The sequence below is a fragment of the Asparagus officinalis genome, chromosome 4 (assembly GCF_001876935.1).
Source record: "Asparagus officinalis chromosome 4, Aspof.V1, whole genome shotgun sequence".
Lineage (NCBI taxonomy): Eukaryota > Viridiplantae > Streptophyta > Magnoliopsida > Asparagales > Asparagaceae > Asparagus > Asparagus officinalis.
The window spans coordinates 30,743,280-30,761,932 of NC_033797.1; the positions used below are offsets into that span (position 1 = coordinate 30,743,280).

The 18,653-nt window shown below is 34.3% G+C and overlaps 1 protein-coding gene across 1 annotated transcript in view; it reads left to right on the top strand.

Moving 5' to 3' along the window:
* LOC109837087 (SNARE-interacting protein KEULE) overlaps window positions 268-18,653 on the top strand; it is a 34,290-nt gene continuing 15,904 nt past the window's right edge. The window contains exons 1-4 of the mRNA XM_020405173.1: window positions 268-591; window positions 9,018-9,076; window positions 15,652-15,733; window positions 16,160-16,238. Coding sequence (XP_020260762.1) covers window positions 519-591; window positions 9,018-9,076; window positions 15,652-15,733; window positions 16,160-16,238 — 293 coding nt within the window. The 5' untranslated portion in view covers window positions 268-518. The remainder of the gene's footprint in view (window positions 592-9,017; window positions 9,077-15,651; window positions 15,734-16,159; window positions 16,239-18,653) is intronic.

The following is an 18,653-nucleotide window of genomic DNA, read 5'->3' on the forward strand; positions in this document are numbered from 1 at the left end:
ACATGAGATTTTAGAAATTAAAATCTCATGTGGGCCCAGTGTACTGTAGCAAGAGAGGTGGTGTGGTTGAGATTGTGGTAGAGTGTGCGCCCCTAGTGCCTCTCTTTCTTAAATTATTTTGTTCTTAAATTTATTTATTTTCTATTTAACAAACAACCGAGTAAATAGCCAAAATTGGCAAGCCTTTTGACAGCGGTCACCCCACGCTATATTCCCAACGCGCACTTGACACGGATCCTCTTTTAACATTCGTCGGTTCCTTCGTGGTCAAGTCGGACCAGCCACCGGTTTACTTTGCTTCTCCCTCCTTCTCCCCTCCAACCACCGCCCCCACCTCCCTTTACAATAAATTAATCAATACAATAATATATTTCTCTCTCTCTTTCTCCCATCGATCATTGCTCTCAACGTCCCGAGAGTGGGAGAAAGACTCCAGATTCCCTCATCCCCTCTCGAGGTGAAAAAGGAAAAAAAAAAAAAACCCTAATTCTTCTTCAAATTCTTCTTCTCCTCGAATCATGTCGATGTCGGATTCTGACTCGTCCTATGGCGGAACAGAGTACAAGAATTTCCGCCAGATCACTAGAGACCGTACGCTCTCTTTCCTTTCTTTATCTTTGTTGTTTTGATTGCTGTTGTAGTTAGTTTTCAATTTGTTAGATCGATTTGTGGGAATACGAGTTGGAAAAAGACTCTGATCTTTTGTTATGGAAATATTCGAGCGACAGTTAAATTTGGTTTGATCATTAGATGAACGCTTTTAAGATCGCAGTAGTGTTTAATTAGGCATTATGATTGGAGGAATACACAAAATTGCACAAATTGGTTGAGACATCATGAGTTATTAGTGGTATTTGTGAAAAGTGAGCTTTAGTTGCACTACTTGCCCTAGGTAATCATTGTTTTGAACTCCAAGGTGAATTCAGAAGCAACGTCCAATGCAGTGATAAAGTGTATCTTTCAAATGTTTACACATCAGTAGTCATTCTTCTGTTGTATGTAATGCGTTCTGTATAAAGGCATCGAAATTTGTCTGGGTAATCAGATATAATGGGGCTAAGATGATGGTATCATATATATTTGTAATTATATGCTGAAGAAAAATAGGATACTGGCAGTTTTTAGTAGGTTCAAAGAAGACTTCTGTGATGCAGATGGTAGTTGATTTGTTGTACTGTTATTTAAAGTGCTATACAAGCTCAGTCACATTTAGATTGGAATTGTTTTTCACTGATGTTTTGTGTGCACGGGCGAGCTTGGGATTTTTTGTTGGGGGATCCCGTGTAAAATTATCATAGTATATAAACCAAAAAAAGGAAAAAAGTCAAATATGACAAATTATAAAAAAAGTTTCATATATGTAAGTAGGTGAAAGTGTAATACAAGTTCTATGAAAAATATCTTCATGAATGCTTGAATCATTCCAACATATTTACTGATCGTTGAATCAACATGCTCCTATACTCTAAAGTTTCTTTTTACATAGAAAATATACAATTCATGTGTACTTTATAAATATTTAGACAAAATATACATTATATCGTATTTAGTTTCACATTTAACCAAAATCTATAAAATACTTATGCTAAAATGATGCAAAATACATTATGACATGAGCATAAAGAGAATAGAGATTGCACCACAATTCTCATACTACAAAATTCATAGTATCCTTTTAAACAACAAATTAAGTTGTGCTCGACGTACTTTCATTAAACTATACTCGTCTATGATTGAATTTGTGCCAAGTTTCTTGGCAATTTCTTTTTCTATGTACAAGATCATGGAATCATTCAAGAATTCATTTTCCCTCTTGTTCCGAAGCTTTGCCTTCACTATCTTTATGATCGAGAATGCTCGTTCAATAGTTGTTGTTGATATAGGAGGAGTAAGCACAAGCATAACCAATCTATCAATAAATTGATAAGTAGTTGACTTTCTCGTTCTCGATAAGCCTTGACATAGTTCTTGAGTAGTAGATAACTTTTGTAAATCAGTATGATTGCAAACATCATGATGGTAATGTTGAAGTTCCATTCTCAAACGTAGTAGTTCTTGCTCTATGAAACCCAAAATATAATGGTTTTTTGCTAGTTTACAAATACCATCAATGTTGAATGACAAACCTCTCTTTAGGATCCAAAGTGTTGCTAAGAACAAGCAACTCCACCGTATGCTCATTGAACTCGCTATTTAGTTCTTGCATTTGGTAATCAATTGTTTGAATAAATACATCCACTCGATAATAATGCTCAAATAGTAATATGATCTCCTTGCTGTGAAGCTCGACCATGCTTTGCAACACATCGAGAATCCATATCCGTACCATCAATATCATGTTGCTCACAAAATGCTTTGGCTTTCTTAAAGAATTTTATTCCAATCGGAATGCAAGTCAACAGTCTTGTACTTGAAACAAGATGCTTTGCATTCAAGATATCTTGAGATTAGCATTGCAGAACTTGGCGAAGAAGATGAGTGATTTTCATAAGCTCCTCCCTGTGATGCAAGATGAAATCAAAAATCAAATGAGAATAGATGATTTAAAGCATAGTTCGCCTTTGCATGTTGAGAGAAATTTCATTCTTTAGCAAGATCACCTAGAATCATAGAAGGCACGTTGAACATCTTTAGCAAACTAGAAATAGAATCTGGATGAGAACCCCATCTGCTTTCTCCAGCACTTTTTAAAGTGCCAACTTGATTCAGCCCTCTTCTGATCTCAATTTCATTTTTGCAATCATCGATGCAAATTCATTAGCTTGGGTCTCCTTTAATTCATCATTAAATTTATTAAATGCCTAACATGATTGATGATGATAACCGAGTTAAAGAAAAATGATAACTATAAGATATTTCTCAAGATGTCGCAAGAAGAGCAAGTTGAAGGCGATGAACTACGCAATGAATATAATAGGCACACGGGTATTGTTTGTGAATTAAAACTTGCAAGCCATTTCATTCACTTCTTATATTACTAACCTCATTGTATCCTTGCCCTCTAATGTTTTGAACATCCCTATGGTGAGAGAGAACAACACAATGACATTCTTCAAAGTTAAAGATGTAGCATCTTGTATGTGGACATACCAAAGAAACACTCATGTATGAATCCATCTCTATGCACAAATCTCAAAACGATGGCCATTTGCTCTCTCTTTGACTCGTCATGAGATCCATCGATAATGATGCAAAATTTTGCATCACACAATTATTCTCTAACCTCTTTTGACTTTGCAAGAAAAAACATGAAGAATTTTCTTTTCGATTAGGATGATGTATAAAAGGCATTTCCGGAAGCATTGTCTAAAATTTTACTTTATAAGTTCTAAAAAGTTATCATGATTGGGAAAATTCACATTTTCATCAAGTTCGCAGAAAGTACAAGCTTGAAATATAAAATGGACTACGTCAATTGATGCTTGATGCCGCCACTGATTAATTGCTAATTGTTTCAAAGTGTGCTTTTCGATTAACTTCGAGATATGTTGAGAAACATTCATTAGATCATTGCTTGCTTTTATGACTATTTTATAACATAGAAAAACACAAGTTCTTCATCTTTGATATTTTTCCAAGCTCTAAAGCCTCCAATAACTTATGTATTATGTTCGAGGAGTCTTGTTGGCTTGCTAAAAAGATAATAAGATAAGCAAAAAAGCGCATTACTAGATGGAGAATACTCAAGCTATTGTGGAAACATTTCAAACTAAGAATAACAAAAATGACAGTGATGCTTCTCCAGACTGGATAGAGGATAAGTTATAAGTTTATATTGACATGCAATGTTACATTAAACGCTGGGCATTTCTAGGCGTCGGACTTGACGCCCAACGCTTAGTCGTCTAAACGGGCGTCTAAGCGGTTTTTAGGCGTTTTTTTTCTTTTTTATTTTTTAATTGTGATACTTGAAGATAAATATATATATACTCAATTAAAGATGCATAAATACTTAAAAATACCAACACTATTAACTAAATTGCTTGGTTTACCAATTACAATAGCTCTTTGTATGTTTATACTTCTCAACTCAAATTATAAGTTCATCTCAACAGTGAAAAACTCATTCTCAACTCAAATTACTGTTAACTTATAAGTTACTGTTAAGTTTAAGTTAACAATAAACTTAAACTTAAGTTTACTGCTAACTTAAGTTTACTGTTTACTTAGACTTAAGTTTACCATTAACAAAAAACTTAATATTAACTTAAACTTAAACTTAAGTTTACTGTTAGCTTAAACTTAAGTTTAACTTAAACTTAAATTTAAACTTAAGTTTACTATTAACTTACACTTCTTAAGTTTAAGTTACTGTTGTTAACTAACTTAAATAGATATTTAAGAAGTACTCTTTATCTTGTTAGTAGTTATAGAGATCGGGAGAGCTCGACAATGTTACAGAAGGCACTAGTCGACTAGGCGTTTGAGCGAACACCTAGCACCTAAACCTCTAGGCATACGCCTATGCAGTGCCTTTGACTATTTTTAAATTATTTAATTATAATAATTGATAAAAATATGTTTTAAATTCATACAAATTTTAAAAAAAGATAGCAATCTTAGTTCCACAATAAATCAATGCATACTTAGATACTAAATAGCCAAAACAATAATTAACAAGGCTAGAGTCTAAGATGTTTTCTTTTTTTATTTTTAATTACAATAATTGATAGTGAATGTTAATGTTATAGAAAGCTTAGATGCCTAACTAGTGTCTAGGTGGATTTCTTTCTTCATTTAAGTGGTGATCGATAAGGTTTTGCTGAAGGTCGGAGGAGGTAGTGGTGTTCATATTTAGAGGTTAATGGAGTTTGGAGGACGTGTAGGCTACAATACATAAAATCACAACCAAGGCCTATAGGGTGCAATCCACATAAGCAGACAATGTTCCCCTAAACGCTCGTAAAATCTAGATGGATAGCCTAAATACCGCCTAGACGCTAGTTAGGTGGCCTAGGTACCGCCTAGGCCTAGGCGTACGCCTAAGCGGACTAGGCGGAGGTTTTTTAAAACAGTGTTGACATGGACCGGCTCTTAGATAATAGCGATGAATGTCATCTTGTTGGTTCACATGATAGTTCCATATTGGTGAGCGTAATCCTTGATCACGCTTCAAGGAAGAAAGATTAACTTCTTCAAGTTGAGATCTTTAAAATTTTAGAGGGCGATCAATACCAGGAGTTTTCGGATTTAGGTAACATTTTGCTCCCCATATATGAGCGGCGAAAGAGGTTTCCTCTTAAAAAAGTATCTATTGTAGTTGATTTTTGCATAATCAAAAGCTATAAATACTAATCTTTTTGAGGACCTGAGAAATTAACGAAATGCTACGAATTAACAAAATGCTACAAATCAAATAGGGAAAAACAGTGTCTAAAAGCAAATTTCCCAATTAGATAACATATCAATGTCACAAATCACAATTCTTGTATCAATTAATGTCACAATACTTGTACCAAACAATTAATATTTGAACTATAGTCTATAAGAGAACTATTTTAAGTCAACAACAAAAATAATTATGGTTTTGATTTCAGCTTACCGGAGAACTACTATTTGCCGAATTGAGATTTGCTAACCTGGGACAACTGAAAAGCTAGCAACAGTTATCAAGATTAGGAGTTAGAGGGGTTTGATTTTGAGAAGAAGCATTAATTAGGAAAATAGAGAAGAGAACTAGAAAGGTCAAGGACGTGTGTAAATGGTATATGAAATTGGGAATCAGAAATGAGTTTGGATTGGCTATTTGCAAAAGAGTTTGGATTTGAATATAACTAGCCCATGCTATAAGGTTTGGGTTTGAGCATAACTAGCTCACAAGGCCACAAGTAATAGGCACACAACCACACCATTGCCTTCTCTTTTTTTATTTTAATAATAGCCCAATACTTATTCGAGCTGAAAACTTTTTTTTAATAACAACCCACAATTTCTGTTGGTCCAATGTATTACTTATAAGTTTAACAAAAATGGGGTGTGTGGGGCATGGCTACCCTCAGTTTCTTCCCTCTGCCAGTATTTGTGTGCAAGATCATCGTACATGTCTAGTTAGGTTTTTTTGTGAAAGCTCTTCCATCATTTAGTTAGACTGACCATTTTTATGAATATTCTTGCGAAGAAAATAGAAGTTATGAAAATGGATACAAATGTTAGGACTGGCAAGTGACTTGTGACATGTTAGTATCACTTAGTATTTAGAAGTCATTTGAGGATTTATTAGTCACAAATAAAATTGCTCGTAATTCGTAAACTATTAAATTCATTTCTAATTGACGGTAAGATAACCTCGCACAATAGAGTGATCTTGCTACTTGCAACTTTATAATATACTAAGAGCAAAATTGCTTGCCAATTTATTATCGCACAATATTCTTTTATAAACTCTCAAATGTGCATCTTACACAAACTAGACTTGGTTGAATGATATTGCCGTAGATATATGAAGTCTCGAGCCGTTGTAGATAAGAATATTCATTGAAGCTTTAAACATTAAAGTCCAAGGAACATGAGGCCTACATTTGAACCCCTGATGTGAGTCATGTATTTCGTTGTTTTAAATAATTTCAACTATCAAGTCTATTCCAAAATACTTTATGGCACATTAAATATGGGAAATAGAAATTGCAATCCTCTTCTTACCTTTAGTCAGTAGACATTTTGATGCTGGGATTGGATAATATTAATAACGATGTTTCTATCTCTTTTATTGCAGTATAATTGTCCTAAACTAGTATAATGTTTTAGTTTGTAGGCAAGATAAACCTCTAGCATGGTTTTCCTAGCTACTATACATTGTTAGCTCCTTGGAACAAAAATAGTTTAGGAGTTACTGATCTAGCAGTAGCAACCAGAGTTTCCTTGATAAAGTACATCATTAACTCTTAGTATTTGAAGTTGAATCTTTAATACTTTAACTTATATCCTAGGTATAAAAATAGTCCTAAGAGTTAAACATCACCCAACTTCAGCTTCAAAAGTTATATTTATTCAATAAAACAAAAGATAGAATAAGCTTTAAAGGCATAAGAAAGAAATAAAATCCAGAAATAATACAAAAGAGAACTATAGTGTTAACACATTGACGATAATGTTTTTTTTATGTCAATATCGAAGTTCTTACAGCACTTTGTTCTTTCGTTCAAATAAAGAAAAAGTATTGACTTTGCTATCTACAAAATCTCTCCTGTTAAGTGCTTAACTGACAAAGTTTCAAAGAGATAGCGAGAAAGAAAATGCAATTTTTTGGGGGAGGGGGTAATTAATTAGGAAACGAAAAGAAATAATTAACTAAAAAACTATTTGCATATCGCGGCTTTAAGTGATTATGTCACTAGAACCACCTTCAGTTCCCTAAAACTGTCGAGAACTGCAAAATCATTAAAATAGCACATGGTTACCACAAAGTTACGGATTTGTAAAACTCAAGAGATGACATGACTATTCAAAAAAGAGAGACAGATTGTTTTGTTATTACAACTTAGCTAGGTTTAAGTTTACCTTAGAAAAGAAGGGTTTTTTTTGGTGGGGATGCAAACCCATTGATGAAATGTCTTCACAATACTTCATTATGCTTCAAACACTTTATAATGCTTTGTGCCGATTCCTAAAAGCTGCTTCTTTTTGTGCTATTACCATCTGTCAGTTATGCTTGTCAGTCTTCAGTTGTGCTTGAGAGAATCATCTTTTCGTGGTTTGTAGATAGACTTGTGACATTTTGGTGAATGTTAGGGAAAAATACTTGCACAGTTACACACATTTGTACATTTTCGACCGTGTATTGTCCTCGTGTTGTCTTGTCAAAAGTGAAAAACCGCTAGATTCTCAAATCTCTTGGACATGAACCCTAAAGTTTTTTTAATTACATTTTGACCACCCCTCCTCTCTCTACTATCTCTTCCAGTCAACTGCCTCCCTTCCCTCACTATTGCCCCCTCATTGTACTCAACACACAAGCCCTTCTCCACGCTCTCGATCTCTCTATTTTTACGTTTTTACACGTTCTTTTTTTGTCTATTTTCATTTTTTTTATAGGTAGGTAGAAATATATGAAACATAGATGCAATCATTTAAAAGTACAATCATGTAATGTATTCATATGAAAAGTTAATAACTTATTTAAAGCTAGAGATAATAGTAGAAACATATAGAAGGTGTGTGTGTTTGCAAACGCATAAGAGTTGAGTTGGACTATTAACAATATCCAAGATTAGGCAGAAACATATGTGAAAAGCAGATAGAAATATGTGAAAGTTGGCTATATTAGTATGAAAAATGGACACATTATATAAATGTAGAAAGTTTACATGAAAAGTAGATAAAATTTTAGGTAAATAATAGATTCACATTTTGTGAATTGAATAAATAAAAATCACATTATTATTACAAAATGGATTACGGGGCTGGATGGAACAGAGAGGGAGCACGAAAGACTAGGATAATTGTCAAATGAATAAATGATCATGTCACTACAGCAAAACTCTGAAGTGATGATGATTGACACCTATAATTTTATACTTTAACATGACCCCGCAAGTTTACTATCATTATATGGACTGAAACCTGGATTCACATAACCGCTGGATTCACATAACCGCATCAGACTGAGCATTTTCTCTATATTATCATGCATAATCTGCTTATTTGATGGGATAGGAAAGGTTACCAAGTAAGAATGTTTGCAACTTGGGAAACATTTCGTAGCTTATCATAAAATTTCATTCTTGCTTTGAGTTCCATCCTCTACAGACTAGATTGTAAATAAACATATATGTGATAAAAACATTTCTCTGGGAAGATTAGCTTGCATCTTCTTATTGAGGAAGGAAGGTGTGGGAGAGGATGGCTGATGAGGGTTCATTTTGTACCCTGTATTCAAATTCTTCCCTAACAATTTGAACCGTAAGGGATTTCTTACTTTATTAACATGTTTGCTATGTTCGACTCGTAGAAACCATTCTTGCTCTTTGGTCTCTTATTTTTTTGCTCTCTTTAATTCTTGTTTATCATTTAAATTCCAGGGTTATTGTATGAAATGCTTCGATCAACCAAAGTAAAGGAGTCGAAGGTAACATGGAAGGTAATATTAACTATAACCCTTTTCTTTTCCTTTGACATCCTCGTTACACTGTTCTTTGATGTACTTGGTTCATTTCACATGTATACAATTTATATAGAGTGGAGGAGTGTCACAATTTTATCTTATTATCTATGCCTTGGACTGCCCCTAGGCAACTGTTATATACTGTAGGAGCTCAGAGAGTCAATTTTGTTTACTCCCTCTAATTTATATGTCAAATAGTGAATAAATGTTCACCATCTAGACACTTGAATAGCTTTGGGGAAATTTGAGTGGTTTTTCATAGGCTGCATAAACTTCAAATAGCATGTGTAATATGATACTGTCCTTTTTACCTACCACTTATGTCAAACTTTCCTCTGCTGCAGTTGCGAGGGTCTGAAATTTTCTCTGATATTTGAGGATATACACTTTTTTTTACCCGAGACATCACGCGGGTCCCTGGGTAGACGTGATTATTTTTCATGATGAGGAAAATATCCTCAAAAAGATAAAGGGGAGGACATATTGCTGAAACACCTAATACCAAAGCTTACACACGCTAACTAGTATATTGAGAAACATCTTTCTTTCTAACTTGAGGGAGATCCAATCAATCATCGTCGGGGGCAAGCCTAATTTTTTGAGGAAAATTCAACTCTGAATTGAAAATTCCAAGGTTGCAATTTCTAGCTCCATTTTCGACCAATGTTTCTGCTACAATATTAGCATTTCTATAAATGTGATGGATGAAAGAAGACTCAGCGAATAATAAATTCATGACCTGCTGCCATAGGGCACAATACTGCCATTAAGAGGAGAGGATCTCATAATCAGATTAACCAAAACAAGGAAATACAGTTTAATTTCAACTTGAGAAATACTTATGTGTGAACAGAACTCTTAACTCTCATTTAGAGTCTTTAACTCAACCCAAAATTTCGAATCATTACCAAAATTATCTGCTCTTATTGCCATCACATTCCCTTCTCTATCTCGCAGCACCACTCCACTACAAGGGCCAAGATTCTGTAGCGCAGCACCCTCACGTTGAGCTTATAAGTGAACCAAATCGTTCTTTACCAATTAACCAACACATTTTTTGTTCCAAAAATTGTGCTATCCAAGATATTTAGCATAGTCAGATCTTGTTTCAGAATTCACAAGCAAGGGGACTTGGGGTGAATATGATAACATTTGCCTCTTAACTGCCAGAAGATGGAGAATATATTCCTTCAAACCCAATTTTACAAGAAAAGTTGTATTCTCTTGCATCCGATACTATAAAATAAAATTGAAGTGTAAACTAGTCAGACTGATCTACTCCACTTCTATATCTCTTGTATAAACGTAGATAATTTGTTCCTCAAAAAGATCATTCATAGAAAGTCCAGAGATCTACCAAGGACAAAGGAATACAAAACCAACTAGTCGTATTTTTAAATTGAAATAATATATTTTGTAAGTTTAGACATGCAATTTGCTCTCGACAGTTTCCATCAAGTGTTTTTGCAGCATAAGCTAATACACTCCTAAATGTTCAAAGGTATCTTTAGTATTGGGAAACATTAATGAGTGAGCTCACAAAAATATTTAGTAGATAACATTAAGAAATTTAAAACTTGTAATACGATGTAATAAATGTTTCTTAAAATCGAGGGAGCTAGTATCCCACAATGACACTGCATCCAGGAAGATGGTATCTAATACTACTTGACACGCTATTTTTCAAGGTTTTAAATGTCGGATGTTGAGTTCATATCGAACGGCTGAAATCCATGTCGGATAGCGGAAATCAGGGATATATCAGGGGACATGGATTAAATATCGGATTGACATATCGGGTGGTACGCATATGTATAATATCATGTCATAAATGTAATCCAAGCGTTCCTGAATTCAATATAAGCATACTTTATAAAATTTAGAGGCGGCGTCGGTGATGGGTGGATTTCGACGTCGCAGGGAGGCAGTGACGGCGAATGGACGTCGCAGGGAAGCAGTGTTGGGGTTCTTCTTCTTCTTCGTCTGCTCGGGATCATTCGGATGAGTCACCGACCACCCTCTTCCTTTTATCCCGACGACGGGATATCCTGCCGTCCTCGGGTTCGGTTGGGGTTCAGATTTCGGGGCGTAACGGGAGATGGACAACGGGGGGCTGAGATGGAGGTGGGGGAAATGCGTTGTCGTTTACAAAAAGAGTGATGGGTTCTCAAGTCTGTTGATCCCTAATCTTTCTCTTTTCTTTCTATTAAGTTCATAAGAAACCATTAAACATGAGAACGAGTCAAATGAGTTTGGATTTTTATCACTAAACCCAAACCCAATAACAAAAAGCAGATCTAAAAAAAGATCCATATCGGCCTACATTGTTATAAATAGTGGTAAATAGCCCCGTAATAGCAGCGCTAATAGCGTTAGCGATCCCTTCCCGCTACGCTATCGCCCAATTGCTAGCGCGTCCTAACGGTAAATAACGGGAGATTGCTTGTAAAATCCGCTTTTTGATTGCTATTTAAAAGCGGTTTGGAGTTTATTTTTTAAAATTAAACCCGACCTTTAATCACTGCATTCGATTGCCTCCCGTGATTTTCAGCGTGCTCCCGCCGCCTCTCATAGCCTCTTGTACCTAACTCAGCACTTCCTCTCACCTCCTTCACTATGAGCTTCTCCTAAGGTAGTCCTCTCACTGCTCAACTCATCTTCTCGAAGACGATGACTTTTTGACTTCTCCCCCAGTCGTCTTTGGTATTATGTGACGATTACATGTCTATTTTATGTTTAGGATCTCTTTAAATCATCAAATATACTTTTTAGTTTTTCTAGATTTTTCTTTAATCTTTTTAGTATTTACACATCTAAATTAGACCGCTATTTGATTTTACGCTTTTTATCGCTATTTTAACGCAATAGCCTCAAATAGCTTAGCGATGCCTCACCGCTACGCGATGCTATCCGCTATCGATAACATTGTCGGGCGATTTTTCAAAGCTGAAAAATAGGTCGATATAACCCCAATATTTTTGATTGGGCCCTAAAAACCGATACGAATTAAAAACGCTCATGTCGTGTCGTTCAAGCCCTCAAACCGACATGCATGTCGGTCGACATTTAAAACCTCACCTTCAAAAATGCACATTTATAACACTGGTTGGTCAAGTGATGGATATGATATGTCAATCACATTTATATGTTTATGCTGAAGGTTGGGAAAATTATGAGCTATTTTTATTGATTAAGTTCTTCGAAAATTTGTGAGAGACTATCTTGCTATTGTAGTTGGAAACTTATGCTGCTCTAACTGCCCCAAAATCGAAGATCATGTAGTGGTGTTAAGTATTTGGATCCCCAAGTGTGATTACAGATATAATCATCTTGTTGATTGGAGATAAAAAATTATCTTAAAATCTTACAATTGGAGCTGTTGCTCAAATCGAGCACATCTCCAAATATCTCAGTCGGAGAGCACATCTTTAGTGTCACATCAGCATGATGTTTTCCCCATATCCCTGTCCAAACTTTTCTTGGCCTTGACGCTTCTATTGTGTTCATCAGACCCTTATGAAGACATTTCAATGAAACCCACTCGGTCAAAGTGGGGGCACTATGAGCGCATACGCTCCCTGCGCGCACATATGAGATGCTACAGTAGCTGAAAAAGCAGGACATTTTAAGTAAACGTAAATCTAGAGAAAAAAGATTTAAATTATAACTTTAAAAATTTTGTGGCACTTCAATTTTCACGATCAGGATGAGTCTTTAACTGTACAAAAAGAATTCATTTGGGCATTATTTAAGCCGTTACTCATGATATGAGTGAGTTGAATGTCATATCTATTAGCACGCTTTAGATTTCGTGACAATTTAATTGTTTTAATTACTTTTTCTATTCAAGATAATTCTGAAAAAAGATGGCTTTCTTCGACATTAGTCCCTTAAATCAATAATATTTTGATATTAGTCCCCTAATTCTTCATATTTTGATATCAATCACCCAAATTACCTTAATATGCTGATATTAGTCCTTCTGTTAGTATTACCATTCAAAACCCTTGACTACGGTTAGGTTTGAACTAACTATGCAATTTAATTCCCCCATCCGGGCATCATTCCCTGTGTGAAAAAAGGAAAAAATTTACTTGATGCAGGACTTGAAAAAGAAGGGAGAAAATGAAGCGCAATGACTTGATCCATTCTCACTCCAACAATAATTGTCTCTTCTCTCCTCTCTCTTCTTCTTCTTTCTCTCTCCTCTCTTTATTTTAGTTACAGTTCGGAGAGAGAATCGCATGTGTTGGTCCCTATTGGATCACAAGAAAGAAGAGAGAACGTGGTGACTGAGGATATGGAGGTTCATTAGCAGTTGAATGAATTTGCTGAGCTTAAGAAGCCAAATATTATTCTGTTCCTTTTTCTCTCCTTGTTGGCTATCTTTATTCTCCTCTTTTCTATTGTTTTCTTTTTGTGTTGAAGCAGAAAACTACATCAGCAACTTGTTAGATCAATATGGCTTGGCATTTCGGTCAGAGAAGGTGAAATGGAATTTGGAGGAGTATCAATGCCCTTTTATAGACTCCTCCAATGGAAAGAGCCATTGATTTTTATGGATTTACTGAGAATGTATCATTAAGGGGATGAAGAAAGTGAAATGAGTTTGGGTTTTGAATAAATGGATTTGGGTGTGGGGTTAACGGGCTTAAGTTTATGGGGTTGTGGGTTTGAGTATGTGAACTGAGGGGTACAAACGTTCATTCGAGAAAAAAGTTAAAGAAAATGGAATGTTCCTCACCCATTTTAACACGATCTAGCTAGAGTCATTTTAACACGATCAGCATATTAAAGTGATTTGCGGGACTCATGTCAAAATATGAAGATTTAGGGGACTAACATGAAAACACTTGTGATTTAAGGAATAATATAAAAAAAAAACACAAAAAAGAATTAAAACTGTTATACTTCTTTTTGAGGTATGGCTACCAAGGTGAAGGAATCCAGGTAGTTGCTAATACAATGATTTGTTTCAAACATTTGTAGTTGCTAGCCATCTACAAATTCTAGCAATCAATATAAGTTTATTCAATATGTGTAGTTAGTTTCCAAGCTAACAAAATTAATGGAGCTACAAGAACAGTAGGTTTTGTGGGAAATGCAGTGTACTTCACAACTCCCTAAATTTCTTTTAGAAAACATAAAAGGAGTTGGCAATTAGTTATGTTATTAGATTGTTTAATTGGTTTTCACATGTAGAGATCTCATAAAAGCAGTTGTTTATTGGAGAAATAAAGAGATGTGAAGACGATATTTCATATTTCTATGTACACGTCTCATTGAAAAACAAAATTCTATTCAAATATGGACCTATTTGTCTCTTATTATAATATTTGTCTTTCTGAATGACTAAATTTAATAAGAAATTATATTTAGCTATTGGTAAATAATTATGCATGTATAATACTAAAGTATTATTCCATTTGTCTCTGTGTCTGTGAGTGTATGTATGTGTACATTGAACAAAGCCGTCTATATTTTCAAAGGTACAAAACTGATCTTTCTTGAAATAATTATTTGTTTCAATTTTGATGGAAATATTCTGATTGGGAGTTTGCATATATTGTTAAATATATAAATTTTGCATGAATGTATGAAGCTGAGGGTTATATTTGAGAAGCATGTAGTAACATGTTTGCAACATACATACACATGCTAATTGAGTCTGCAGCAAGGATACTTGTATTGTACTGCATTCTTTTAAATTCTCACTTCAATATCAGTTGGAAACTGAGACCTTTGTGCAAGGAAAATACTGTTGCTACTGAACCTTAGCTAGTTCCTTGGTCGTTCCACTTCTGAAACTAATCCTAGAATAAAATCGTAGGATCTAAATGTTTTCCCTAAGTAGTTGAAACCTCAGGGATTCGACCTCATCAGTAGGATAGTCAGATTGCGCATGGCAAGATGATACAGTTTTCTCGGATACCGTTAACTATAGACTAAACATCGGGGCTTGTGTAAAGAAGTAACACTTGTATGTAACTGCTGAAATATATCATGTATTAGGTGGGATATTGCATTTGAATCATTGAATGAATGAAATACTTTTTCTGCTATGTGTTGGAATTAACCCTTTGTATATCTGTTAGGGGTAGGAGTGGGTTACAAGTGGAGGACAAGTTTCTGCTTATTTTTTAATCTTTTAGAAGCTCTTGTTTTGACGTGCTGAACAGTTATTTTGATCACCCAAAGGATATATGCACGAGATCCACAAAGTGCAACAGTCATCCTTCATTGAAGAAAGTTAATAACTTTGGAAATATATTTCCTGTTATGTGCTTGGATTTGATTCAGTTGCACCACTGCAAACTTGCAAAGTAAATATGTATAAATTAATATTTGCAATATTCTTTCTCTAGATTTCTGTGATGTCAGTTCATAATTGTTTTTTGGGCGTGGCATAGGGCCATTTGCTAGCTATAGTCAAGTGGTGTCCCAAGTATAAAACAAAATTTTACTGTGAATTTCCATTCGCCATTTTCTTTCCTTGTCTTTACCTTTTTAATTATTTCGACAAGTGAGCAATCATTGTTGAATTCTCTCAGGTACTCATCATGGACAAATTAACTGTCAAAATCATGTCAAATTCTTGCAAAATGGCAGATGTTACGGTGGAAGGAGTGTCATGTAAGTTGAAAGGGGAACTTATCCCATATTCTGCCTCTTCTCTATTTTTTTGATACACTAGCCAAAGCCAATCTCTTCTCATGGTGGGAGCATCGATTTTTTTGTTAACAAGCTATATTAGTAAGCTGCAGTTTTTTTTTGGCTCTTGAAGGCAAAAGTTACTTTTATACTTTTGCTTGGCCTATGCTTTAATTATTTATCTACGGTGCATGCTCTTGTTACATAGTTCCCCTGTTTCTCCAGCTTCTAGTTTGAGAGAGTAGAAACATTAGTCTCGTGCACTAGTGTTCATGCAACCTCTTGTTTTACACTAAGCATCTTGTTGATCTTCTCATGATTTATGACTTTTTATTTGCATTTTTTCTGTTAGTTTATTTTGTACGTCCATCCAAAACTATATACTTACGGTTTCTATTTGTTTTTCAGTGGTGGAAGACCTTCACAAACGAAGGCAGCCCATGCCTGCCATGGATGCAATATATTTTATGCAACCTCTTAAAGAAAAGTATGTTTACTTAGATTATATTTAATTTGTATTTATCACTGTTTATACGCCTAGCTTTCTCGTGTGCATACTTTCATATCTGTGTGTGTGCAAGCATATGTATGCTTTTGTGCCTTCCTGCTGCACAGGCAGTTACTTTTATACGTACATGTGCTCCAGTTGGAATTTTAAATGATTAGACACTTTTCTTTCAAAATTATCATTCAGATATTGGAAACTCAAGTGTAATTCAGCCATTTTTGTGAAAAATTTCTTGGCTATTGTTTATATTCATGGACTTGTCAATATGATTGTTAATTTGATCTTTTGTTGAATTTGTGACTCTGCCTTCAGCTCGTCATTCTTTTGCAGTAATGAGCCTAGCGTAGTGCTTGTTGGTGCATGCATGAACTTAGATACCTCTGGTATTTCCAAGACCTTAGTTATTTTTGACATTTAGTCCAGTTGCAAACCCAGTCGATTTTGCACCATGGTTTCCCTGTTATGGTTATTGCTTTTCAACTATTTACATGGTTGGATTTCTTTTTTGATTTTTCTTGTGTGATCCGTCATCATATACCATTTGTGTTACAGCTCATTGGAAATCTATTAGCAATTTCAGGTACTTTACGATATTGCTGATTTGCTGGCAGATGTAGGGCCTGGTTCCCCTCTTCTTAGTTGTCTTTATGTTTTGCCTATGCTTTATAGATTTCATCAGCTTATACTTATTCTCAGATCTTTTAAACCATTTATCATGAATACCACATGCTTTAAGATGACTTATCCCAAATTCATAGTTGTGATTTTTGCTTCTTTTAAGGCCATTAAACTTTTTTTAAAATAAAAAATAGTACAGTAATTTGTTTTTTGGGAAAATACCCATGACCTCATTTCTCAATGTTCTAAATGAATTTTTTTTAAACCTTTGTGATTGCTAGTTATTGAGTGGTAAATTTGTTTGATTTATAAACCTACTCAATGTCCTTTCTTGTAAATAATGTAAATGAATAGAAAACTTAATTTTTAAAATTTTTTTGGCCAATAATTTCTCTGTTTGTTCTTTGATATATAACACCAAACTCTTTTTTAATCTAAAAGAATATTAAGTTCTTCTAACTTTTTTCTTTAGACAATTGTTTACTTTTGAATTTCTCTATTTATAAACTTTCCAGGTGCTGTGATATCTATGGATGAGTAAAAAAAATTATATTGACATTTTTCTTTTGTTAATATTTTCCGATTTGTAGTGCTATCCCCCTTATTTTAACTTTCTGGATGAATCTAAAATTATTATTGTTTTTATTTTCTGGCTATAACTAATTGGTTCTTTTTTATTTATAAATCTATATTATTATTTTTTCTGATATTCTTTGATAAATAAACATTTTATCAATTTTTTCGTAAAACTATTAAAATTCTTTCTCAGTTTCTCTATGAAGGGTTAAAAATTTTCTTGATAAAACTTCCATTAACTTTTTCTGTTCAGTGTTTTACATGGATGGATGAGAGGCTACTTTTAAATTTTTTTTCTTATGATCGTTAGTTTATGTTAAAAACTTTTTTATTTATAAACTGATCAATTACCTTTTTGTCAATTCATATGAAAAAATTTTCTGATAAATATTTTAATTGATTTTTAATTTATTAAATTATAGCAGATCTCCTTTTCATATAATGAATTTATTTCTTTAAAATTAAAATTCATGCAGCTATATGATTCTAAATTTTTATTTATAAAATAATATTCAGTGTCTTCATCATTAATTTATCTGAACGGTGGGAAAGTAGCTTATGCGAGGTTTTCTGAACTTTATGGTATTGTAGTCCTGTTTGCAGAGTATGTAATAAGGGACAAAGGAGTAAATGAGGGAGGTCTTACTTGGCTTCAAAGGAGGGAAAATAATCTAATTAACAATTTAGGAAAAATTATCTTACCCGTACTAAATTCAAGGTAAAAAGCATGTCATGTGCAGAGGGGTGAAAGGTGATGAAACTTACATATGGACAAGTTAGGAAAGGGAAAAAAATTAAATCAACAAAAAAAGGGACAAGTACATTGTTTATTCCTTTTCATTTTTGTACGATTCTAGTTTATTCCAGATGCTTGCCAAAGCTGAAAAAGCTGTTTTTTCAAGTGTCAGTAGCGGGATGCTTACAGCTATTATTAAGAGCTTGAGTGATGCAGTCTTGTTAGGAATGCAATCAGATCAGAATTCAGAAGTTTGAAGTTGCACCGTGTTTGACCCTTATAGGGTCGAACTGGTCCACATAGGCTAGGGCTTCCTCTAGGTCTGCATCATTGAGATTGTATCATTGTATAATATTTTTCTTTTCTTTCTGCTTTTTTTTTTTTGAAGTGGGGTTTGGTTGTTGTTGTTGTTGTGTGTGTGTGTGTGTGTGTGTGTGTGTGTGTGTGTTTTGTTGGGGGGGGGG